This window comes from Cetorhinus maximus, chromosome 13 (assembly GCF_964194155.1).
Source record: "Cetorhinus maximus chromosome 13, sCetMax3.hap1.1, whole genome shotgun sequence".
Lineage (NCBI taxonomy): Eukaryota > Metazoa > Chordata > Chondrichthyes > Lamniformes > Cetorhinidae > Cetorhinus > Cetorhinus maximus.
Genome location: NC_135891.1, coordinates 38,473,293 through 38,500,262, shown reverse-complemented (window position 1 = coordinate 38,500,262; position 26,970 = coordinate 38,473,293). Strand labels below are relative to the sequence as shown.

General features: G+C 45.6%; 1 protein-coding gene across 2 annotated transcripts in view; it reads right to left on the bottom strand.

Moving 5' to 3' along the window:
- gmeb2 (glucocorticoid modulatory element binding protein 2) overlaps positions 1–26,970 on the bottom strand; it is a 91,257-nt gene that overhangs the window by 14,534 nt on the left and 49,753 nt on the right. The window contains exons 7-9 of one of the 2 annotated variants that reach the window (XM_078555296.1): positions 26,365–26,436; positions 25,064–25,201; positions 10,909–11,031 (exon numbers count right to left, since the gene is read on the bottom strand). In XM_078555296.1, the coding sequence (XP_078411422.1) occupies positions 10,909–11,031; positions 25,064–25,201; positions 26,365–26,436 (333 nt within the window). The remainder of the gene's footprint in view (positions 1–10,908; positions 11,032–25,063; positions 25,202–26,364; positions 26,437–26,970) is intronic. The other variant, XM_078555297.1, reaches the window with a different exon arrangement.

Below are 26,970 nucleotides of genomic sequence, written 5' to 3'. Positions count from 1 at the left end.
TGCACCCTTAGAAGGATTCAACTCCTCTGAGGAATCATCATCAGTAATCTCCATCAACTTCTGTTGCATGCATGAAGACTGTCAGAGATTTATTTAAATTCATTTACAGGATGAGAGCATTCCTGGCTAGGCCAGCATTTATTGCTCATCCTTAACTGCCCTTGAGGAAGCGGCAGTGAGCTACTTCTTGAACCACTGCAGTCCATGTGATGTAGGTGCGCCCACAGTGCTGCTGGGGAGGGAGTTCCAGGATTTTGACCCAGCCACAGTGAAGGAATGGTGATATATTTCCAAGTCAGGATGATGAGTGGCTTGGAAGGGAACTTCCAGGCGGTGGTGTTCCCATGTATCTGCCGCCCTTGTCTTTCTAGGTGGTAGCAGCCTTGGGTTTGGAAGGTGCTGCCTAAGGATCCTTGGTGAGTTTCTGCAGTGCATCTTGTAGATGGTATACTCTTATTGCCATTGTTCATCAGTGGTGGAGGGAATGAATGCTTTTGGAAGGGGTGCCAATCAAACGGGCTGCTTTGTCCTGGTGTCATGAAAATATAATAATTTTCATAATATTGTTGTGATTTATTGTAAAGCTGAATTAATAGTGGGGTTTGGATTAGTTTGTGTGTGTTTGTGTGCAGGGTTTCATTGAATAGGAGACAGCTGTTCTGGAGGTTTTGTGTTATCAAAAAGGAAGCTAGGTTTGAAATGCTAAATACGTAAACATGGTTGAAGTTTTAGAATGTGAGGTGTGAGGAAATTGCATTTTTAGATAAACCAGGGTAGTTTGAATTTCAAAGAGATGGTAAGATTTTACGCTTAACCAGAAGAAGCTAAGTCAATCAATATGTTTATTTTTCCCAAAGGTTACTGATAAAATTAGTACTATGAAAAGATTTATATTATGAGAAAAGTAAAGTTGCAAAAACATATGGGAACAATGGAATTTGCATTAAAAGAGAGAAACATGTATAAAGGAAATGAGGTTATGTGTAAGGAAGAAGACATTCTAAGATCTAACACAAGTGTGAAAAGCCTCCAGCCTCTGTGCGTCAAGTTGGTGTCCACAGGAACCGAAGCTAAGAAAACTCACTTTGAATATCACTATCCAGGGTATTGTGTGCCTTGCCTGGATCTGTTTAAATCTATTTGTTTTTACTGTTACCTTAATGGAGGTGTAACTGGGAGCCAGATTAATTAGAGGATTTAGGAGTTATTATAGTAGTAATTTGTAGACCTACGTATGTGCTTAAAATCTTTTCTTTTATTAATAAATCTTTAATTTAATTTTGTAAGAAACCTCTAAGACTGGGTGAACCTATTACTACTGAATTCAAGGCACGCATCTCTAAATAAAATACAAACTACAAAACAGTTGTGGCAGCTGTTTTAAGTTTCCCTCAGAGATTTGAGCAGCTCAGCATTTACCATCTGCTGTGCCATAACAAAATTGGGGGCGCTTTGCAGGATTTATTTGAAATTCCTTAATTGGTTTGGAGTTGGTGAATCTTAGGTTACAAGTACAAGACGCAATTAAAATTACCTCATACCAATTCCTGAATTCAAAGTGATGAGACTGCAAAAGTGGCTGTATCCATGGCTAAAACTTTTGTGGGGGTAGAAGATATAACTCTGATTGGGTAACAAAATGAATCTAAGGGTAAGTTAACAAAGTTGGCAGATAAGTTGCAGTTGAGGTTACCTGTAGGGGCCAAGAAAGCAGACATTGTTGAAGTGATAGCACAACATTTAAAGTTGGAAGGGATGCCTGCCAATAGTGAGTCACAGCTGGAAGTAGTGAGACTTCAGTTGGAAACGAAAAAATTGTAACTAGAGGCAACAGAAAAAGAAAGGGCAGAGAAAGAAAAAGAAAAGGAAAGAGAAAGGGCATTCCAAATGGAACAGGCAGAAAGGCAGGAGAGAGAAAGAAAGAAAACAGGAAAGGGAATTAGAAATGGCAAGGTTAGAAAAGGAGGAAAGAGAAAAAGAGCAATAGAGAATTCCAGCTTAAAATGCTGGCAGTTAAAAAAGAGACACCAAACGGTGCGGAAGGACTTCTTTCCAGATCAGAACCCAGTGGGGAGATCTTTAAATTTGTACAAGCTCTTCCAAAGTTTGAAGAAAGAGATGTTGAAGCATTCTTTATTTCATTTGAGAAAATAGCTAAACAGATGAAATGGCCACAGGAAAACTGGGCATGGTTGTTACAATCGAGGTTGGTGGGTAAAGCACATGAAGTTTATGCTTCAGAAGAAATGTCAGTGAACGATGATGTGATAATAAAGGCTATTTTGAGTGCATATGAGTTGGTTCCTGAGGTATACAGGCATAAATTTAGGAATATGAGAAAACAGCCTGGGCAAATTTATTTGAAAGAGTAAAACAAAGTAATTTTGACCGGTGGATACGGACATTAAAAATACAGACAACATGTGCAGCTCTTATACAAGTAATTCTTTTGGAAGAATTTAAAGATTCAATTCCTTCAGTAGTGAGAATTCATGTGGAGGAACAGAGGGTTGAAAAGGTAAGACAATCAGCAAAGATAGCTGATGATTATCAGTTAGCTCATAGGTCTAAACCTTTATTTGTCACCCTTTTAAATCAGAGAAGAATAGAAAGTGGGAAGATGAAAGGAAGGTGGGTGGTCAGGGAAGAGGAATAAGTGGAAATTCCCAGGAAGTTTTTTCTCAGAATAAAAAGGAAGGTGCTGAGGGTAGAAGCGACACTCAAAAATTGAGGTGTTTTCATTGTAAAAAAAGTTGGGCACACGAAGTCAGTGTGTTGGAAATTACAGAGAAAATCTGTTGGGATTACTGGGGTGCAGAAAAGTTCTGGAAGCAAAAGTACTGTGGGTTCTGAGGTCCAGGCACAGGAAAAACCAGTGGTTTGTATACAGATAAAACAGGAAGAATCAGTGATAGGTAAAGAAGTGGGCATGTGTTCACAATTTACCCAAGGGAGTTCTGAGGATCAGGTTGCAGAAATTTTTGAAGATTTTGTATGTGAAGAGGAAGTCTTTCCATGTGTACAGGGTGGAGTAGGTAAAGATATTAAAATTTTAAGAGACACCGGGGCTAGTCAATCCTTAATGTTATGGGATAGTGACATTTGTTGTTCAAAGAGAGTATTGCAGGAACAGGTGATAATAAGTGGGGTTCATAGAGATGTTAAACCATTCCTTTGTAGAAGGTAAATTTAAAGAGTAAGTGGAAAACAAGTCAAGTGATTATTGGAGTAGTGGAAAAATTGCCCATTGCACGGATTCAATTTATTTTAGGTAATGATATAGCTAGGTCCCAGATGTGGGTGATGCCTATGGTAGTTGAGCAATCTGTAGAGGTGTTTTCAACAGAAGTGTTGCAGAAAGAGCATTCTGGAGTGTTTTCAGTTGTGTGGTAACAAGATCACAGGCTCACAGGTTGAAACAGGAAGAACAGGAATTTAAAAGGCAGGGGGAAGGTGTGGAAGTCCAATTAGCTGACACTGTTTTTGATAAAATTGTTCAGGAAGAAACAATGGAGGAAAATGCAGCTGAGGTATTTATCTCAAGGCAGTTAGTGGAGTTACAGAAAAAGGATACACAAGTAAGACAGTTATATCAGACAGCTCATTCAGAAACAGAATGTATTCCGGGATGTTATTACCTTAAGGGTAATGTTTTAAAGATAAAATGGTGGCCTTATCATGTTTCAGCAGAAGAAAGCTGGAAGGAGTGCATCATATTGTTATACCATTTAGATATAGAAATGAGAATCTAAAAAAAGCTCATGAAATTCCAATGGGGGGACATTTAGGAATTAGAAAGACACAGGCGAAAATACAAAAACATTTTTATTGGCCTGGATTGCATAGAGATGTAGTCAAATTCTGGAGAACATGTCACACATGTCAGTTGATAGGGAAACCACAAGCAATGATTAAGCCGGTACCTTTAATTCCAACTCCAGCATTTGAAGAACCTCCTACTAGGGTCATGATTGATTGTGTAGAACCCCTCCCTAAGACTAAAAGTGGGAATCAGTACTTACTGACAATAATGGATGTGTCTGCAAGGTTTCTTAAAGCGATACCTTTAAGAAATATTACAGCAAAGAGAATTGTGGAAGAGTTGACTTAAATTTTTTTTTTTACAAGATATGGTTCACCAAAAGAAATACAATCATATCAGGATTCAAATTTCATGTCACTGCTGTTTAAGGTAGTAATGAACAGTTTGAGGATAAAACAGTTTAAGTCAACAGCTTACCATCCTGAATCACAAGGAGCTTTGGAAAGATAGCATCAAACTTTAAAAACTAGGCGTAGAATTTTCAGGTCGGCGAGCAGGGGCAGGGCCCGCTCACTGGCGTGTAAGATGACCCGCGGTGATGTCGGGCGGGGGTCCCGACTTCACCGCGCATCATTTAGATTTTCAGTTCAGTGGGCGCAAAACCAACTCGGCTGCGTACCCGTCAAACTGTCAAAGGCCTATTAAGGCCTGTTAAAAACTAATTGAAATAATTAAATGAGCTGCCCATCCAACCTCAAGGTTGGCAGGCAGGCGAAGAGCCCAGGCGGCCTTCGCATTTTTCATCGAACCTCATCCACGGGCAGGATGAGGTTTCATGGTGTGTTTTAAAATTCAATAAAATATTTTTTTAAATTTCATTGACATGTCCCCGCTCATGTGACACTGTCACATGAGGGGACATGTTTTAAAAGTTTTTAATTTCTTTATTTAGATGTTCAAAACTGAAACAAATCCTCTGTGCCTCAGGGAGATTTCTGCGCTCTTTCACGCATGTGCACGAAAGAGCACAGGCCCCAACTCAGGGAATCCCCCGCCCACACAGCACTTCCAGGCAAGTGACACGCTGGGCGGGCCTTAATTGGCCTGCCCACGTAAAATGGTGGCGCGGCCCCAATCGGATTCGCACCTGCCCCCGCACAACCTCCCCCCCCCCCCCCCCCCATTTCTGCCATATGATGAGGGCATATAGTCAGGACTATCCATAGGATTGGGTTAGGGGAATTCCATTCCTGTTATTTACTATTAGGGATGCTCCTTAATGCATCGACTGGATTTAGTCCTCCTGAATTAGTCTATGGTCATGAGGTAAGAGGACCACTGAATTTGATTTGTGAGAAATTGGTGGGTCAAAATTCAGAAACTAATCTCCTGGATTATGTAACAAACTTCAGAGAGAGATTGCTCAGAGCATGTGAGTTGGCTAAGGAACATTTAAAGATATCAGAGCAAGTCATGAAAGTGAAGGCAGACAGCAAAGCTACGGCTCATCGTTTTGTTGCTGGTATAAAAATGCTAATTCTGTCACCAGTACTGGGTGACTCATTAAAGGCAAGGTTTAGTGGGCCTTACAGATTTGAAAAGAAAAAAAATTTGAAAAGAGTGAAGTAAATTATTTAATAAATACTCCAAATAGAAGAAAGAAGCAGAGGGTGTGTCATGTAAATATGCTTAAAAAGTACTTTGGCAGGGAAGAAGACCAAAAGGAAGTATTAGTGGTGGTAGATAAAGAGAAAGGTAGAAATAAAGGATTCTGAAATAGATTTTCCTCTAACCAAATTGGATAATGAGCGGGTACTTGAAAATTTAAATGTAACATTGAGTTACCTTCCAAGCAAGTGTCAAAGTGGTTTGGAGAAGTTATTGCAGTCACACAAAGCTATTTGTGGGAATAAGCTGGGGAGGACAAATTTAGCTATACATGATGTGTATGTAGAAGTTTCGTCTTCGATAAGGTAACATCCTTATAGATTAAATCTGGCAAAGTTATCACAAGTACAGAAAAAAATTGAATTCATGCTTCAAAATGACATCATTGAGTCTAGCTGCAGTAACTGGAGTGCACTTATTGTGATGGAACCAAAACCGGATGAAACACAAAGACTGTATGCAGACTATCAAAAGGACATGTGTTTGGACATAACACTGGAAGGTGTCAAGTTTGCAGCTACACTCAACCAGGCAAGTGCAGAGTATTCCATCACACTCCTGACTTGTGCCTTCAAGATGGAGGACTGGCTTTGGGGAGTCAGGAGATGAGTTACTTGCTGCAGGTTTCCTAGCCTCTGACCTGCTGCTGTAACTACAGTATTTATTGGCTAGTCCAGTTCAGTTTCTGGTCAATGGTCCCCCCAGGATATTGGGAATTCAGCGATGAATACCAAGGAGCGGTGGTTAGATTCTCTCTTGTTGGAGATGGTCATTGCCTGGCACTTGTGTGGCACGAATGTTACTTTTTTTTATTCATTCGTGGGATGTGGGCTTCGCTGGCTGGGCCAGCATTTATTGCTCATTCCTAGCTGCCCTTGAGAAGGTGGTGGAGAGCTGCCTTCTTGAGCCACTGCAGTCCATGTGGAGTAGGTACACCCACAGTGCTGTTAGGAAGGAAGGGAGTTCCAGGATTTTGACCCAGCAATAGTGAAGGAATGGTGATATATTTCCAAGTCAGGATGGTGAGTGACTTGGAGGGGAACTTCCAGGTGTTGGTTTTCCCACCTATCTGCTGCCTTTATCCTTCTAGATGGTAGCGGTCATGGGTTTGGAAGGTGCTGTCGAAGGAACCTTGGTGAATTCCTGCAATGTATCTTGTAGATGGTTGCGTCGGTTGTAGAGGGAGTGAATGTTTGTGGATGTGGTCCCAATCCAGCGGGCTGCTTTGTCTTGAAGGGTGTCAAGCTTCTTGTGCGTTGGGGGAGTTGCGCTCATCCAGACAAGTGGAGAGTATTCCATCACACTCCTGACTTGTGCCTTGTAGATGGTGGACAGGCTTTGAGGAGTCGGGAGGTGGGTTACTCGTCGCACGATTCCTAGCCTCTGACCTGCTCTTGTAGCCACAGTATTTATATGGCTAGTCCAGTTCAGTTTCTGGTCAATGCTAACCCCTAGGATGTTGATAGTGGGGAATTCAGTGATGGTAATGCCATTGAACATCAAGGGGCGATGGTTGGATTCTCTCTTGTTGGAGATGGTCATTGCCCGACACTCGTGTGGCGTGAATGTTACTTGCCATTTGTCAGCCCAAGCCTGGATATTGTCTAGGTCTTGCTGCATTTGGACATGGACAGCTTCTGTATCTAAGGAGTCATGAATGGTGCTGAACATCGTGCAATCATCAGCCAACATCCCCACTTCTGACCTTATGATGGAAGGAAGGTCATTGATGAAGCAGCTGAAGATGGTTGGGCCTAGGACACTATCCTGAGGAACTCCTGCGATGATGTCCTGGAGTTGAGATGACTGACCTCCAACAACCACAACCATCTTCCTTTGTGCTAGGTATGACTCCAACCTGTGGAGAGTTTTCCTACTGATTCCCATTGACTTCAGTTTTGCTAGGGCTCCTCGATGCCACACTCTGTCAAATGCAGCCTTGATGTCAAGGGCAGTCACTCTCACCTTACCTTGGGAGTTCAGCTCTTCTGCCTATGTTTGAACCAAGGCTGTAATGAGGTCAGGAGCTGAGTGACCCTGGCAGAACCCAAACTGGGCGTCAATGAGCAGGTTATTGCTAAGCAAATGCCGCTTGATAGCACTGTTGATGACCCCTTCCATTACTTTACTGATGATGGAGAGTAGACTAATGGGGTGGTAATTGGCCAGGTTGGATTTGTCCTGTTTTTTGTGTACAGGACATAACTGGGCAATTTTCCACATAGCCAGGTAGATGCCAGTGTTGTAACTGTACTGGAACAGCTTGGCTAGGGGTGCAACAAGTTCTGGAGCACAACTCTTCAGTACTATTGCTGGAATATTGTCAGGGCCCATAGCCTTTGCAGTATCCAGTGCCTTCAGCCGTTTCTTGATATCACGTGGAGTGAATCGAATTGGCTGAAGACTGGCATCTATGATGCTGGGGACCTCCAGAGGAGGCCGAGATGGATCATCCACTTGGCACTTCTGGCTGATGATTGCAGCAAATGCTTCAGCCTTATCTTTTGCACTAATGTGCTGGGCTCCTCTATCATTGAGGGTGGGAATATTTGTGGAGCCTCCTCCTCCAGTGAGTTGTTTAATTGTCCACCACCATTCACGACTGGATATGGCTGGACTGCAGAGCTTAGATCTGATCAGTTGGTTGTGGGATCGCTTAGCCCTGTCTATCACTTGCTGCTTATGCAGTTTGGTATGCAAGCAGTCCAGTACTATACCTCATTTTTAGGTATGCCTGGTGCTGCTCCTGGCATGCCCTTCATTGAACTAGAGTTGATCCCCTGGCTTGATGGTAATGGTAGAGTGGGGGATATGCCAGGCCATGAGGTTACAGATTGTGTTTGAGTACAATTCTGCTGCTGCTGATGGCCCACAGCACCTCATGGATGCCCAGTCTTGAGTTGCTAGATCTGTTCGAAATCTATCCAATGTAGCACGGTGGTAGTGCCACACAACACGATGGAGGGTATCCTCAATGTGAAGGTAGGACTTCATCTCCACAATGACTATGCGTGGTCACTCCTACTGATGCTGTCATGGACAGATGCACCTGCGGCAGGCAGGTTGGTGAGAATGAGGTCAAGTATGTTTCTCCCTGTTGTTGGTTCCCTCACCACCTGCCGCAGACCCAGTCTCGCAGCTATGTCCTTTAGGACTCAGCCAGCTCGGTCAGTAGTGGTGCTACCGGGCCACTCTTGGTGATGAACATTGAAGTCCCCCACCCTGAGTGTATTCTGCGCCCTTGCCATCCTCAGTGCTTCCTCTAAGTCGTGTTCAACATGGAGGACCACTGATTCATCAGCTGAGGGTGGGCGGTATGTGGTAATCAGGAGCTTTCCTTGCCCATGCTTGACCTGATGCCATGAGACTTCATGGGGTCCCAAGTCGATGTTCAGGACTCCCAGGGCAACGCCCTCCCGACTGTATAACACTGTGCCAACACCTCTCCTGGGCCTGTCCTGCCGGTGGAACAGGACATACCCAGGGATGGTGGTGGTGATGCTGGGGACCTCCAGAGGAGATGACGGATGCAAATTAGTATTGGCAATATAGAAATGTTGCTAATTATCATTATGGAGGTGATCATATTGACTTGATTTCAACAGCAAGTAAAATATGACCAAGCGTCATATGATATGTGGTCACTAATAGTTAATTGTATCACCACGTAGCTGGGAGCTTCCCATCTCCAATAATCTGGAATGCCAAAACACCACCGATCTCCAGTGCCACCTCGTCTACGTTTGTAAACTGGACACTTATGGTTCTATGAACCCTTGGGTTCTATGCTCTCTTCTCATACAATAAGGGAAATAACAGCCCTATCTATGAGACAGTGTAATGGTATATATGTTCACCCAATCTTTGGATGGATTTGGTGAGGGTCACTATTAGGGAAAGTCATGAAATTGAGGGTGAGTGGCGAATGGATGGATGGGGAGGTAAGGAAGTGTATAGAAGGATGGATGCATGAGCAAAATAGTTGGGTGTGAAGAGTGATGTGGAGTGGGCTTAACAAGTGAGGATAGGATGTGCACAGCAGAATGTAGGGGAATGCGCAATTGTACTCCTCTTTCCTGACCTGGTTAGGTCATTATAGCACGCCCTGCACTAAATCAAGGTAGCACCAAGCTTGTGCCGATTACCTCTTGAGCCATCTCCAGCCACATCTTCCTGGTTTCACCAGTTGGGCTTGTTCCCCCAATACTGTGAAAGAGTATCCCTCTGTGGTTCCTCACAGCCGCTTGCACCACATCAAGGGAGATGTCACTTAAATGCAGTGCAGCCTTTTTCCCATCTCAGCTTAATTATTGAACTTCCTCTTCCTTTGTTGCAAACTCCATCTCCATATTGATCCTTTAAATACTGGAGTTGAGATCACATCAAATGGCCCTCATCATGTCCTCTGCCGAGCCTTGGACACCAAACCCAAAAGTAAGATGCAAATGAAGTGGCTCAGTTAAGACCACTGACAGTCACACTGAATTTACTTCCGCGCTTCCTGCATGTTACCAGATCGCCACCCTTCCCCTGTTCCCATCTTAGAGCAAATTTCAAGACCTGCATAGCTGGGTAAGGATTCTTCAATCTAATTCATTGAGGAGAGATGCTGTTGCTTGACCAGCTCACACAGCTCCCAGATCCTCTGTAGAGGACGCAACGCTGGAATGGCTCTCTGCCTTGCATTGCCACACAAAAGTCCACAAAAAGCCTGTCTATGACTATATTCATAATGAAAGGCAAGCACCGTTCATTTGTTGCTGACTGCAAAATCCAGGCCAATGTGTTTTCCCATGGAAACAGACCATTGATACATTTTTATTTAACTGTTTCCAAATATTTTCTTCTTGATATCCGCCCACCTTTTGCTAACTCTGATTGGTTTGATTCTTCCTTTCCTCATTGATCGCATCCCTTTCATTTCTCTTTACGTTGGCCATTCAATTGCCAATATTCTATCTAGTTGAAAACATCAGTTTAAGGAAGCTCCCTCACTCTGTGATGCACCCACTGAGGATAGTGCCATACAGGCTGTTATTCCCAGAATTTGTCATGGTAAAATTATATTGACTATAACTTTATTGAAACTGTAGCCGTTAGTGGGTAACATCAAGTTGAAGTACAAATACTTTACATGACAGAATTGGTAGAATGATGATTCTATCCATAATCCCTCCCACTCAACTGTAATATCACAGGAAGGCATTGAGGGGAGAACAACACTTTCCAAGCAGAGAGACAGGAGTCATCTCAAGCTGCCCTGCTGCACTCCCAACAAGCTAGTTGCACAGTACCATTGATGATGGCACACAAACCAATTGTCTACCCACCTCTCCCCTCTGAAAGGGAAGTAAGTATAAAGGCACTTCAAAAATATTGCAATGGTCAGCAGAAAAGAAGAATTTCTGCTTTTTATAACCGTTAAATCAGAACTGTATTAGCTTTCAGCAGCAGAATATTAATGCACATATACTCACCCGCTAAATCTCGTGTGTACTGCTCTCGGGAACGATCCATTTGACTCTTGTGACTTGTCAAAACCTTTTTAACAAGGTCCAAAAGACCAAAACTTTGTACAATATTGTTGAGAATGACTGCATCTGAAAATAATAATCAATAGAAAATTAGTAAATCATAAAATACAGACCAATTTTTAAAAAATGCTTATTAAACAATAAAAAATACTAACAGTAAGTGAAACCAAAAAATTATGCAGAATTTTGTTTGGTACTTATTTATCCAAAAGTAATATAAATACAGCATTTCCAAAAATAAATTTAATGGAAAATATTGTCTATAGGTGTTATTTCTGATTTGGTTTTTGAAGAATTCAGTTAATCTGCAACCTAAACTTACAGGGGTTGAAATTCATTCACCCTGATTTTTGGGCACGGAGTTGTGATTCATGACCTACCTGCGCCCATTGGAAATTAGGTGAGTAAGATGCAAAATTCATACACCCACCTCATTTCCCTGGTAGTAACTTGACCACAAGTGGCTCCTGATCAGCCCCAGACTCCACTGCATTGACAAAGTCCTCTGCACATTGCAGGGGACTGAGTAACGTTGTGACAGAAACACATGCTCCAGGCAGCCTCCCCATTTCATAGGCTCAGTCCCTCTAAAAGGGAAGTTGCAATAACGCACTGCAGGCTGCTGGATACTCGTGTTTTGCCATTGAGGGGGAAGAGGATGGCACACCAGGGGAAGGGACAAGTTCCCTAATTTAGTGATGCTGCTCTAGATGCATAATGGAGAGATATGGAAGCCAGGAAGGAGGCCATGTTTCCAGCGGGGAGCAGGAATCCCTCAAGATAGAGCCTCGAAAGGAATTGGAAGCACATGGCAAGGTGGTAAATACCCAGACTGTGGCTCCCCAAAACTTGGCAGCAGTGTTGAAAAATGTTTAAACACCTCATCCAAGTGGTCAAGATGTGTAAATGCATTTACATGTCTCAACTCGCACCCACCACACCATCACTCACCTAGCAGCTCACCCTGATACTCAAGAACTCACCCCGAACATTGTTATCCTCCTCAGCCACACACATCTCTAAATATCTCTGGAAATTACAGCTATTCAGCTATGACAGGCACATCACCCAACCACAAAGACACACCACCACTGACATTCTGCACCCTCTCTTGCAGAAGGTGGCCACCAACACGAGGGATACTAAAGGACTAGCGGAGAACCATCACACATCTACCCACTCAGCACCTTTAAAAAGATGGCCCACAGGATGATGGGCACCACTGCCAGAAGCAGAGGCAAGCAACATTGCCAAGACCATCCTTATGATGCTTCTTCATTCACTCCTTACCCATTTGAAAGGTGCCATGAAATGGAAACTGCAGATGGAGTGACTTTGGATCTTCTGCCCCTCCCCCCCTCTCAGATAACCAGCTGCTCAGTCACTGCAGCCTCAGGGCGGAGGGCAAAAGGAAGAGCGCACCTCTAAGGAAGGAGCACTGCCACTTGGCCTAACACCCGCAGCCACTATCTCAGGTGCTGGAACTGCATAAACCTTAGAAGCTTAGTTTAAAGTCAGGATCAGCACATGGTGGATCACTGGGCATGCGTGGGCTGCAGCCAGGACAAGGGGATAGGTCAGCTTAAGTGCAAATTCCCCAGAGGGCGAGGTAACAGGCAAATTCTGCTCAGGGGAATCAGGTGAGGACCTCATTGGGGTGAGCTATAGAGAAATGCTGATGACAACACACACTGAGATGCTTGTTGCATTGGCAGGCCTGCCAGATAGCTTACAGTCATTGGGTCAAAATCCTGGAACTCCCTTCCGAACAGCACTCTGGATATACCTACACCAAATGAACTGTACCAGTTCAAGAAGGCAGCTCACCACCACCTTCACAAGGGCAATTAGGGATGGGCAATAAATGCTGGCCCAGCCACCAACACCCACATGAATGAATAATTTAAAAAATGTAGCACAGAGGATTCTGGCTCCACTGTGGCACAGGGCATCAGACAGAACTTGAAGTCCATCCTTTCCTCCCAATGTATCAGTGCTGCAGTGGAAGCTCAGACTGAGGCCATGGGATCCCTGACTACGGGCATGCAGGCTCAGACTGCTGCCATCCAGTCTGTGTCTGCTGCCACTGTGGATGCAGATCTCAGTCCTTAATCTCACAGCAGTCCAGCAATTTGAGCTCCAACAGATTACTTACTGAGACTCCGTCTTGTGGGAGTGGCAGCACAAACCTGCCGTCCTCTCTCAGGATGACATTATTCTTGATCCCACCGCTGATATTCTGCCAGTGCCCTTGTTGTCTCTCAACCATCCAGCCCACACTGCTCTGCTACCACCCATGCCAAGGTGGCTATGGTTGAAGTCTGGCGGCAGCCTTCCACCAGCTATGTAGCAGCCACTGAGGTAACACTGCATAGGAGCACTAGGCCAGGCAAGGGCACCCATAAGACAGGCATTAAGGGGATACACAATTGAGATTAGTTCTGTTTGTTTTGTATTATTGATGTACTGCTGGATTGAGTTGTTGAGTGAAGGTTTTTGCTGTTGGCCTTTATTCAATGATGCTTGCCGCCATGGGGACTCTGTCATGGAGAGTCTGAAACGGATCTATTCTTAGGGAATGATGGATCCCTGTTGGAGTGAGAAAGTTCATTTTAGCTGAAGCAATGCCTCACTATGTGGTGCCTCTTGCTTTGTCCAGTTGCATTAGGTTTCCTCCCTTCCTATTCCTTCTCTTGTGGTAGCCTCTGGATACCTGGGGGAAGTGGCTAGGCCCTTAGAATTGCAAGGTTGTAGAAAGACACAGCACACCACCACATACAAGATGACCCTCTCAGACATGTACAAAGCAGTGAGATCTTTGCTTTACGAGATCAATGACATGTTCCAAGATGTTGCAGGTGGTTCCATGGCTTGTCAGCCACATGGGGCGAGATGGCAGATGGGGGTCCTTGGAGACCCACAGGCAGTTGTATGGCTGACTGTTGCAGAATAGATGTATCATGGGTGCTGCCAGGATGACAGGCAATATGGCCACACAACTGCACATTGACAGGGTGCCAGCCCTTGCAGTTACACACTGCTCCTCACTGATATGAGGGACCTGGAGAGCCGCAAGTGCGTTGTCAATGGTGCCCTGCTATTGGGAATCCTGCTATTCTGGCCAACCCATGTGTCCTTTTATCTTGGTCTTCACTCCTTAGGGAGGAGATGATGAAGTCCCCTCTCCTTCTGTAGACTACCTCTGTCACCTCCCTGATGCTGCTGTGGACAGCAAACTGCAATACATTGCTACTGTCACCAACTCCCACCTGGAAGGATCCTGTTCCATAGAAAGAAGGGCAACAGTGATCTTCACAGCTACTAGGAAGCATCTACACTCTAGTTTGAGGCTCCATGTTGTATGAAAGAGTGGCATGACGTAGCCTCCTCGGGAACTGCTCCTGGCTCAATGCAGCATAGGAGTGGAGCTCCCAGAAAACCCTTTCGAGGTAAGGTCATCTAAGAAGAGCCCTCTTTCTCCTCCCTCCTGTCAAGAGATTCCCCTCTCTGTCTCCTCCTCTCCATATTGTGTTCATGTGGCAGATTGTGTAGCAATGCAACAACTGCCCTCATACCAATGCAAGGCAAGGTTATTTTCTACCTTGCTGTGCTTAGCAGGAGCTCCTGAATTCTTCCAACCACTCAGAACAACGCTTCCTCTAACTTTGCGTGAGCACAAGTCAAAATCACCTTAGCTACAGCTTGTTGACTGGCCCTTTAAATAGCCCTAGAACAGGTCCCATCTTGTTTTATAATCCTTCTTGGTTCAGTGGGGAAGAAGGGAGACTTTTGCCTGCGCACTGTTGACCAATTTTGGTATCCTGGTGTTGCAACAGCCCACTGACACCGGAGAAGTCATTAATTTGCCAAATGCTTCTTTGGAAGCCCAGGGTCACCACATTGCAGGGCTTTTCACTATCCATTTAGGGTGTCACCTCCTTAAAAAGGTCAATATAGGTAGATATCAGGAACTTACTTGTTTTGACTGCTTTTAGGCTGTTTAGGACTTCAATCACATTTATATATAAGTTCTTAATTCTTAGCACTACTTAGCAAGGACTTGATGCTCTTATGAATATTTGGTGCAAGTGATTGCTCAGAATATTAGCCATTGTATTCGCCTCCATTGTTTTAGCATTGTTTGCACTGCTATTTAACAAAAGAGGGAGAGAGAAAATGGGCGCTACAGAGTTATCCTAACATCAGTCATTGGAATCCATGCCAAAATCTACTCAGGCAGCCTTAACAATGCACTTAGGTATGATTAGACATTGTCAACATCATTTTATGAAAGGGAAATAATGTTTGGCAAATTTATTAGCGTTTTTTGAGGATAGTAGGGTAGATAAAGGGGAACCAGTAGATGAATTTCCAAAAGGCATTTGATAAGGTTCCACAGAAAAGGTGAACACAAAATAAGAGCTCATGGAGTTGGGGTTAATATATCAGCATGAATAAAGGATTGGTTAATGGACAGGAAGCAAAGAAGAGGGATAAACAGGGCATTTTAAGTTGGCAGGCTGTAAATAGTGGAGTACCACAAAAATCATTGCTGGGGCCTTAGTTATTTAAAATCTATGTTAATGAGAAAGATGAAGAGACAGAGAGTAATGAATCTAAGTTTGCTGACAATACAAAGTTAGGTGAGAATGTAAGCTGTAAGGAGGACACAGAGGTTGCAAAGAGATATAGAGAGGTTAAGTAATGGGCAATAAAGTGGCAGATGGGGTATATGTAGAGAAGTGTGAGGTAATTCATACTTTTGGTGGTAAGAATAGGAAAGCAGAATATCTTTTTAAAAGATGTGGATCTTTCAAATGTTGATGTTCAGAGGGATTTGGGAGTGCTTGTACAAGGAACACAGAAAGTTAGTGTACAGCAATTAATTAGGAAAGCAAATGACATGTTTGCCTTTATTGCAAGGGAATTGGAGTACCAGAATAAGAATAAGAAAGTCTTTCTACGATTGTAGAATTCTACAATTGATTACACCTGGTACTGTGCAGTTTTCAACTCCATATTTAAGGCTTAGAACTTGGCTTGGAAGCAATACAGCAAAGGTTCACTAGATGGTTTCTGGGATGATAGGGTTGTCCTATGATGAGAGGCTGAGTAAATTGAGCCTATACTCTCTGGAGTTTTGAAGAATGAGAGGTGATCTCATTGAAACATACAAGCTTCTGAAAGGCCTTGATGGAATAGACAAGGAGGTTGTTTCCCCTAGCTGGGGAATCTAGAACACAGGGGCAAAGGCTCAGGATAGGAGCTGATCACTTAGGACTAAGGTGAAGAGAATTGTAAGGGTCGCCCTTTTAGGATAGAGATGAGAATTTTTTTCTCTCAGAGGGCTGTGCAACTTTGGAAATCTCTGCCTCAGAAGGTGGTGGAAGCAGGGTCATTGAATATTTTTACGACAGAGGTAGATGGATTCTTGTCAGGCAAGGGAATCAAAGGTTATCGGGGTTATATGGGAATGTGGAAATCGAAACACAAGATGATCGGCCATGATCTAATTGAATGGCAGATTCGAGGGGCTGAATGGTCTACTCCTGTTTCTATTTCTTATGTTCTTCGCTCAGTGGGTGTGAATCTTTAGACTTGTCTATCCCAAAGGTTATGAATGTTCCATCATTGGGATAGATAGATTTTTGGTGTGCCAAGGACCATGGGGAGTAGGCAAGAAAGTAGAGTTGAGCCAGAAGATCAGCCATGATTAGCGCTGAATGGCAAAGCAGGCTCAATGGGCAGAATGGTGTACACCTGCTCCTATTTATGTTTCTATATTTATGTTGCCCTCATCTTCTCTGACATTTCCTTTCACTGTTAAAATATTGAAAGAACTTTGCAATGAAGTTTTTTCATCTGAAGGTATTTTTTTTTATCATCTTTGTCCCTCTGATCCACCTCTTAACATTTTCCACATGTTGTTATATTCATCCAAAGAACCTCCTCAACTCTCCCTCCAGGACTTGTAGATACTTGCTTTCCTTTCAATCTGGTCCTTATTAATTTGTTAATTTATTTATGGTTACTCCTGTTTAGTGCATGATTGCTGAAGCAAGGTACTTATTTTCTCTGCATGATCAGTATTATATCTTTAGAGGTGTTCTGTTTCTCCTCTACTGAAATGTTGCAGAACAAAACCAATAATTTACTTAAGCAGTTACCTAATTTGTGTCAAGCTAGCCCTGCTAAAATGACATATGTGTCCCCTGTTTCTCAGTATTTGAGTCTCAAATCATATTAAATTTGATCATTCTTTAGTCACCATCACCCAAGGGTGCCATGGCTTCTATTTCCTGTATGTTTTCTGGATTAGTTAATATTATGAAGCCAAAATTTGCACTGTTTCTTGTGGTTTCCCTACTGCTGTCGGTCGTGAAGCAGCATGTGTTATGTTTACCATATCAAAGTTGTTGATTTGGTAAATTTATTTATTTAAATTTGGCTGACTGAATTCACCTATTAATAAATGTTCCTGTTTTCCCATACCCTTATCTCTTCATAGAGAGCAAACTATTATTCTTTTTGCTCACTGGCTCTGTAGTTTACCCCAAATGTCAAATTAAGAATATCTAATTTGAATGGCTTATTGAGTAATTTACCATCTACCACACAACTAACCTCTTAAACCTCTCAGGTATCCCTGACATATATGATTACATTGCCTCTGCTCCGGTGTATCCGTCTTTTCTCAATACTCTGTACTCCTGCGTGTTTATTGATTGCAGTCCTCTAAGGTCACTCAAGTTTTGGATATTCCTGCCATATCATAGTTCCCTAATGCCACAATCTCCCTTTTTGACATCATAGGCGGAATTTTCCATGCCTACTGGTGTTGGGCGTCATGGCAGATGTAAGCAGGCAATATGGCGGGAAGGCCAAAAATCAGTCTCACAACGTCGTGAAACAAGTTTGCAATCGTCCGCTCCGCCCATCAATGGCAGGCTGCATTTCCCGTTGCCGCATGTCAGGAATTTCATTGTGATACATCTGCATATCATTATAAGCCCAGCTCGCCAGAATCATCTCCCCACACTGGGTTATCCGAGCACGTCAGCGGTTTCACAACAGCATTTATAAGGCATGCGTCTGGCGAGTTGCACTTCAAGGGGAACTCGGAGGTGAGTGCACAGTAATGTTGCGCAGCATTCACAAGGGTTGCCTGTTGGACCTCAAGGTTGAGGTGCCGCACATTAAGGCGAGGGCACATTTTCCCGGCTGGCTGACAGTGTGGTGCCGGGGCAAGGGCCGCACTGCGGTTGATGGTAGTGCGCAAGCAACTGCAGGGATGGGGGTGTGTGGGGGGAGGGAAGCAGCCATGCATTAGGGAAACCTTGCATAAAGTGACCATTCCTCCACAGCTGAGACAGTTCAGGTGCAGCCACATTGACATGCTTTGAGTTGGGCCTCTAGCTTATCTGCCCACTCAGGCAATGCAGAAGCATGAAAGTGCCACCAAGTGCCTCCAGAGTTTTTCACCCCTTGGGCACAAACTGCAAACTAATGAGCGTTTTAGTGGACTGCAGAACAATTGGACGACTGGGCATGGTGCACAATCTCCTTGCGAAATCTGGCCTTGAAAAGTCACTCATAGAGGCACTCACAGCCCCTTGCAATGTCATTATTCAGGTTTGGACCAGTCTCCACCATGGTTCAAGATAACAGTGCAGACTTGCAGCACGGGTTAGGAGAATACCTGCACCTGAGCTGAGAGTATAGCATGCAGTCCAGTGAGCGAAGCTGCTGCTAATCGGTCAGGTGGAGTGGGGCGGAGGAGGATGGGGATTCGGGCAGCCATGCAGCGCACTAAACTCTGGGCATCCAAGTGGTGGCCAGCACTCTCTGGGATGTGTTAAAGGGCCTTCAGATTTAACCAAGAGAGATTCTTAGTACACTCATGCTAACCCACGCATCTCTCTCTTTCATCCTGCGGGAGGAGTACATCAGAAGCATGCAGCCTGGTGACCTAGTTGTATGCCTCGTGGCTTACAGAGAGCGGAGACGAAGGAGATGAGAGTGACGGAGGCGCCTGGCTGAGCAGAGGGAAGAGCAACGCCCTCAGGAAGATGGGGCAGCTGGCACTCCCACACACGCTGAAAGGCCACTGCGAACCGTCGCTGGTTGGCGACTAGCTAGACCCAGGGTCTATAGACGGTGCTTGTCATTCCTGCAGATGACCGAGAACCAGTGTCGCCGAAGACTGTGCATGTCCAGGGAACTGGTCGGTCAAATCTCCCACCTGCTGCAGGATTTGGCGCCACAGGGACATGGAGGGCATCCACTGCCAGTGGCCGTGAAAGTGACCACAGCACTGAATTTTTACGCAGTGGTTCCCCAGGTGACGTCTGGAATGTCGCAAACGTCCACGTACAAATGCATCCAGATGGTCACTGACGCCATCTTTGCAAAGGCGCATAACTTTGTGCATTGCATCCGGGATTAGGAAAGCCAGAATGCAAGAGTGCTGGGATTTGCACAGATCTCAGGTTTCCCACAGGTGCAGGGTGCCATTGACTTCATTCACATGGTGCTCAAACCTCCATGGCAACAAGCGGTCAACTACGTCAACCGCAAGGTCTTCCACTCGCTGATTGGTCAGCTGGTGTGCGACCACCACAAAAACATCCTGCAAGTCTGCGCACGGTTCCCAGGGAGTGTCCAGGGCTCCTACATTCTCAATAGGTCTCAGATTCCTGACGTCTTCCAGGGTCCACAGAGGCTTCAGGGTTGGCCCCTCGGGGTCAAGGGCTACCCGCAGAGGACGTGGCTGATGACACACGTGCAGCAGAGAGAAAGTACAACGAGATTCATGCTGCAACTCGCACCTTGGTGGAGCAAGCCATCAGGATGTTGAAAATGAGGTTCCGGTGCCCGGAGCGGTCTGGTGGAGCCCAGCAACACAGTTCACAGAGGGTGTCGAGCATTGTCGTCACCTGCTGCGCCCTTCACAACCTGACACTGTAACACGGAGAGGAGCTGGCTAAGGAGGAGATGAAGGAGCTGCACATCTCCTCCTATGAGGAGGACGTCGACGGGATGAGGGCAAGAAGGTCCTCAAAGGTGAGGATGATGGCGATGAGGCCATCGCACAGGCCAGACGAGGCAGGCATGCATGAGCCTAATAGCTACTAGATTGTGGCGGATGATGACAACATGCAGTGAGGAGACACCATAGATCCTCACATTGCATCTGTGAATGTCTGGCTGATGGCAGCCCACATACCCCCTGTGATAAAGCTCCTATCATGGAGATGCAGCAGGTGCCCATAGTCCCTACATTCAGGAGGATAATGACAATATGCAGTGAGGACACTCCATATATCTTCACATAGCTTATGTGACTCCAGTCTGGCTAATGACACCTCGCTTAAGCTCTATGAACAGTGTCATATCATGGAAATGAAGTGGGGAAACTTTAACTTGCCCTGAACCGATGGCATCCTTTCTGAGCTGAATCCTTCAGGACCACACTGTCACCGGGCACAGATGCTGATGAGATGAGATGTCACAGATGACTGTGACACCCTGTCTGTGATGACCTGGACGGGAATCCTCTGGAAGGCCAAGACCTGACGTGCCCCAGCCTGCTTTCTGGGTCCTGCTGTGTGGCAACTGCACCTCAAAGCTGTTGGGAGCACACAGAGAATTACACAACTCTGTGCCGCCAGCCCAGGACATTCTGGCAGCAATGATAAGCCCCATCAAGGTGCAGGCATGACTGATGTGACAAGTGACAGTGAAGCCGCACCAGTGTGCTGGGAAGTTCATACAAAACACAGGGAAGAGGCCCTAGGCTCAGGTACCTGCCTTTATCTAGTGCAGGGGCCAAGGCTTCACATCTGAGCAACATGAATACTGCTCATCAGAACAAGGAGCCATACACAAGGAGACATTCTTGGTAGTTTATTAACAAAGTGAACATTATGTACAAGTGATTAACACCTAGCCCAGGCTGTGCAACTACATCTTTTTAATGAGGTGTCAGCTGTGGCTCAGTTCATAGCACCCTCACCTTTGAGTCAGAAGGTTGTGGGTTCATGTCCCACTCACAGAAAAAAAAAATATCAAGAACTGTGAATGTACTCGAAAGAGTTACATCTTCTTATTATGACGTGCAGCTCCTGTTTATAGAGCAGAGGGGCCTCGGTGGCTCCATGCAGGCATTGCCTGTCTTTTACCAGGACCTGATCAAAGTCTGGAACATGGTCGCCTTGCGACGCAGCGCTCCCCCGTCAGGAGTAGCGGCTATCGTCAGAGAGCCACTGCTCAGGAATCCACCCCTCCATCCTTTTCAGTGGCTGGCGGAGAGGAAGGCTGTGGCTGCTGGGGTGACCAGGATCGGGGACGTGCTGGGTGGTGGAGGAATGGGCTGGATGCTCCTGCAGGAGTTGGCGCGACGTGCATCTGAGAGTGTCCGGCTCGTGGCCGATGCCATTCGAGACTTAAGGACGGTCGTGCTCAGACCCGATGTAATTTTAGGTCTTGAGGTGGCCCAGGTGCGCAGTGGTCTTCCGCCTGAACGTTCCCCTGTTCGGACGGAATTCCACATTTGCCCCAAGCCCCGAACCCTCCCTCGGGTGCCGATGCCCCGCAAAATGAGCTGCCTCGGGGACATGCCCTCCGTGTCATTTGGCACGGCGCGGAGGAGCTTTCTGTACGGACTGCTGCTGCACACCTTTCACTTCCTTGCCCTCGTCTCCCGCCCGGACCCGCCCTGGCATGCCTTGTTACCGCCCAGCAGCGAAGGTCCCCGTTTGGAGGCCCTCTACGGAGGTGGCTTCCCGCTTTCCATCAGGGACCTAGGGTGGAGGGTGTTGCACGCAGCAGTCCCCTACAACCGAAGAATGTGTAGGTTCACGGACTCCCAGGATACCTGCCCTTTTTGTGGTGTTGTGGAGTCCATGGACCATGCTTATATAGGGTGTGGTAGGCTGCACTCCCTTTTCAGTTATTTGAAAAACCTTTTATTACTGTTTTGTTTGCACTTCAATCCCACGCTCCTGATCTACGGACACCCGGTGCAGAGGGGGGCCGGGAAGGAGGAGGACCTCCTCGTGAACCTGCTCCTGGGCCTGGCCAAGTTGGCCATTAACAGGTCCAGGCAGCGGGCGATCGAGGGGGTGGTCCCGCCCGACTGTTTGGCCCTCTTCCGCGGCTACATTCATGGCTGAGTGTCCCTGGAGAGGGAGCACGCGGTGTCTGCCGGCACCGTCAAGGCCTTCCGTGCCCGGTGGGCACCGGGGGGACTGGGATGTTTTATCAACCCTTTAATCACATTTTGATTTGATGCTAGTAAGTTTCCTTTAACTTTTGTCCTTGGCTTTACAGCTGACCTGACTTAGGGGCTGTGTTTATTTTATCCTTATTTTGTTAATTTAGTTTAATTGTTTAACTCCAAAAGAGTTACATCTTCTTAGCCTTCCTAACCCTGTCACTACGTCTTGGTGCTCCCCTGACATCCACAGCAGAGGTGGAGGCAGCCTGCTGACTGTGACACCCAGTCTGTGATGACCTTGATGGGAATCCTCTGGAGGACCAAGACCTGACGAGCCCCAGCCTGCAATCTGGGTCCTGCTGTGTGGCAGCTGCACCCTCCTTGGCCTGTGGAGTTGGATTTGCTGGGGTCACAGGAAGAGAGGATTCGGATGGGCCAAGCATTCCTGGAGTCACCCGGGTGGATGGCACTGGGATGTGTACCTGCTGATCCTCCTCCTATTTCTTATGTTCTTATTCGGGAGTAGATGGGAATGTGGAAATCGAAACACAAGTAGATCAGCCATGATCTTATTGAATGGCAGAGCAGGCTCAAGGGGCCAAATGGTCAACTCCCGTTCCTATTTCTTATGTTCTTATGCTCTATGGGTGCCCGAAGGGCCCTGGCTGACTCTGAGGAGAAGGGGAAGCTGGAGTGAGATCAAGCTGCCCTGCACCCCTCTCGTGTTGACACTGTTGGAGGCCAACTATGGCAGCAGCAATGGAGTTCAGCCCGCTCAGCAGTGCAGGACCGATGACCTGGACCAAGGTCTCCATGGTGGCCGCCATCCTTCCAGCGTTGACCTCCGTGCGTTGGCATGCCGGCGCTATCATCTCATACTGAAGGCCAACGGACTCCTCCATCGTGCCTTGCAATCTGAGGAGTGCAGCGGCCACCCCTTACTGATGATCCCAAGCTTGCCTTTGCTGCTCCAACAACTGAGGTATGACCAAGTCCAGAGGCTCGCATCTGACTCGGGCTCAGCAGATTTCTGGTCTCCAGCAGTCCTCCAAGTGCTGGAAACCTGGGAAGTCCCTGCCTCTGCCTGCTGCAGATCAAACAGTGCAATGTGCTCACCAGATTGTGATCCCGAGGCTACTATAAAGCTAGGTCCCACCATGGTGTGTGTCTCTGCACTGGTGGAGGGTGTGTGTGAGCACTGTGTTAGGTCTTCAATGAGAGTTTCAGCAGATTCCTCTTCTGAGTTGTCTTCAGGGCTTGAGTTGAGGGCCTGGGTTGAGGACTCCCTTGGCTGTTTCCCAGGCGTGCCCATGATAGTAAGGAGAGATAATTAGTGCATGGCAGTGGCCTGTGAAACAGGACAGATCACTCACAGGATGGTTGTCTGATGGATGTTGCACTGCTGGATCCTCACTTGGTTGAGCACCTTACCGTCAGCACTGGAGCGGTCCAGGTCTTCGCCAGCCAGTTGAATTTTCCATGTCCATAAGGACCTTCATTTCAAGCATTCCTCTACCAGTCTGCGACCTCTCCCTTTTGTTGTGTGCCAGCTTGTCCTGCATGAATACAGATGGAACGAGTGTAAGCAGGACGCCTGCTAGGCCAGGTGATAGTATCCGTGGCATGTATGGGTGGTGAATGGTGCCATGGGCGGTATGAGGACAATAATGGTGTGTGAGAGAGAGTGCGTGGTGATGTCCCTTGAACTGGCAGTGAGTGAGATCCCTATGGATGTGTGATGGGTTTGTGAGTGTGTGAGTTGAGAGTGATAAGAAGAGTGACTTACCTTGGCAGAACGGAGGAGATCATTCATCCTCTTTTGGCACTGGGTGGCTGTCCTCTTTTGCAGGTCGTTGGCACTGATCACCGCTGCCATCACCTCCCATTCTGGATTTGTCACCTTGCTTGCTGGCCTTCACCCAGAGCGGAGGTAGAGGAGATCACACTGGGCCTCCACGGCAAACAAAAGGCGTTCCAGGGACGCATCATGAAATTGGGGGGGCTGCTGTCTTCTTGCCTTTCGGGGCCATGTCCTTTATGCAGCAGTCCTGGGCTAGAGACACTGAGAGATGTGCGCACAGCTACACTTTAAATATGCTGCGTGAGGAAGCAGCGAGGTCATGGCGTGGCACGTGATTCGGAGGCTGTCCACCAGGGAAATGGCATGTTTCTTTGGAATGCATGATTAATGAGGCGGGATTGGGACGATACGGTGAGAAAAGCCACCATTGCGGCTGGCAGGTAAAATGTTCTTTTTCCTGCTTACTCCCGCACTTCATGCGAATCTGGGATGATTCCGCCCCATGCTTTTGTCGTTCATGCATATAAATTATGTTGTAGATTTGTCTCCTTTCTTGGTTCCCAATAATATCTGCTTATGCCCCCTGCACCCCCAATCTGGTTTGTGTATGTCTCTACCTGCCTGGACTACTTTTACTCTACTTCCACTCAATCAGAGGAAGCAAAGATAGAAATACTGCCTATTGAGATAAGCTAAACTTTAGATAAGGAAAGGCATTAAAAAAGAAAATGTCCTTTTTCTAGTCTCTCTGATTGTGGGAGGAGATTTACCTATTTCTGAATGTAGTTCACAGAAGATAATCAGCTGGGGAAGATTGTGGATGGAAAATCTAAGAAACTCCCTAATGTGAATTTCCTGCCTAATTTTCCTCTGTGCACTGCAGCCGGGCGCAAGAACAGGAAAATCTGCCTGTGAAGTCATGTTTTAGTTTATATCTTACTAAATGTATTCCTTTAGATTGTGAACTGCCATTTCCTCACATTTTAAAAGAAACTGAAGGGTGCTCTTAGAATTGTATCATATTTATTTTTTATTTTAAGTTTTTAACTAACATGTTTAAAAAGATATGGTACACTCACCGCCAACCTGAAGAGGAGGCTGATGCAGTCTTTGTTGAAGACCTTTCAGAGTACCTTGCATCTCCTGCTGAAACTCCTGTATGACCTCTTCCAGTAAACCTGCTTCTTTTAATCCACGCCAAAATGAGAAGGTATCCTCTTCGGTTTGACAAACAATAACAACATGAACAACAGCATGAATAAATAAATTTAGAGAGCCAAACCACGCCATTCAAAATCAAATACAGAATTTTGGCAACAGAAGGCGACTATTCTGATCATTGTGCCTGTGCTAGCTCCCCCGCTGACTCTAATCCCACATTCTTGCATCAACCAATTTCGCTTCAAGTGTTTAGCTATTTCCCTGCAATTGACTCTGCTTTAATAGCCACTTGTGGTAATGTATTCCATGTCCTAGTAACCCACTGTGTAAAAAAACATTTGGGACAGAATTTTTAGGTCGGCGCTCGCCTGACCTAATCCGATGTGAAATTGCGCGAGATGGTGTCGGGCGAGTGTCCTGATGTCATCCCCCGCTCGCGCGACATTGCGGTTGACGGGCGCGTGCAAAAGTCGGAAGCCCATCGACAATTAAGAGGCCAATTAGTGTAATTAAAGTTACAATTGTCTCTGATTTTTCGTGGTCCATCCAATCTTACAGTTGGCGGATGGGTGAATCGGCCAGGCAGACTTTGCGTTTTTTATGAAACCTCATCCAAGGATGGGATAAGGTTTCCGTTACTAAATAAATAAAAATAAAAGTCTGTGAACAGCATTTTTATCATGTATATGTCCAGGTGACTGACTGTGATGCCTGGACATTTCTTTCCTGATTTTAAAAACTTTATTTATTGGTTTTCAAGTCTTCAGCTCCCTGAGGCAACCCTCTGCGTTCAGGGAGTATTCGTTCAGCGCTTGCCCGTGCCTGCGCTTACATCAGCGCCCGCCCTCCTTCTGCCCCCATGCCGGCAGCACTGAGCATTTCAGTGCGTGCTTCACACTGGCTGGCCAGCCAGCATGAAATCGTGGTCGGCGGTCCGTTCCCCGGCCAATCCTAAGCCTGCCGATCGCGCCCACCCGCCAACCTAAAAGTCCTGCCTTTGGAGAGCACATCATCTGTACTATAACAGCACACTCATTGGAAATTGCCTTGAATTTACAATCTTTAGTAGTAGGTGAGCCTATTCAAGAACTATATGTACATTACACTTTGGCCTAAATTTTCCAACTATGTGCCAATGGCCATTATATAAATGCTTAGAATTATAATATAGATTGATAATATTTTAATGCAATTTTGAAGAATTTCTAAATCTCAGTACCTGGTATTGTTGAAATCCATTCAGAATTGTCTTCGCAACTCTCAATTCTAGATGTGACAGGTGAGCCATTAACTGAAAAAGTCAGGAATCAGTCAAGAATTAGGTACTGAGGTATTCTTCTGAAAAATAAATAATGTATTAGTCACTGAATCATTCAGAAGAATTTTCCTGTACCCCTCAATAAAATATATTTCAGTTGCAGCTGTTCTTAATATCCTTCTCTTTTTTTGTCTCTCCTCATCAGTGCATGGAGGTTTTTGAGCCATTTGATAGATTTTATTATTCTATTGACCAAGGCACTGCTATCTTCATTTTCTTTGTTTACTTTGCTGTCATACAGTACATTAAAAAAAGCACATATCTTATGCTGCTTTAAGCATTGTACATTAGATAGTTTGATACAATATATTAATTGTGGCTGACAGTTTATGCATACATTTAGTGTTTTCCTTGAATGGAAGAGGCTGTTGGGAAAAAGAAGGCATTCTTAAGCTGATTATTTAGTCTTTTTACAGCAACCTTGTGACTGCCTTCCTGATTGAGAGACATCCTGCTGTTTTGTACATGAGAAATGTTTTGGGTATGGTAATCAGTTGATGGCAGTAA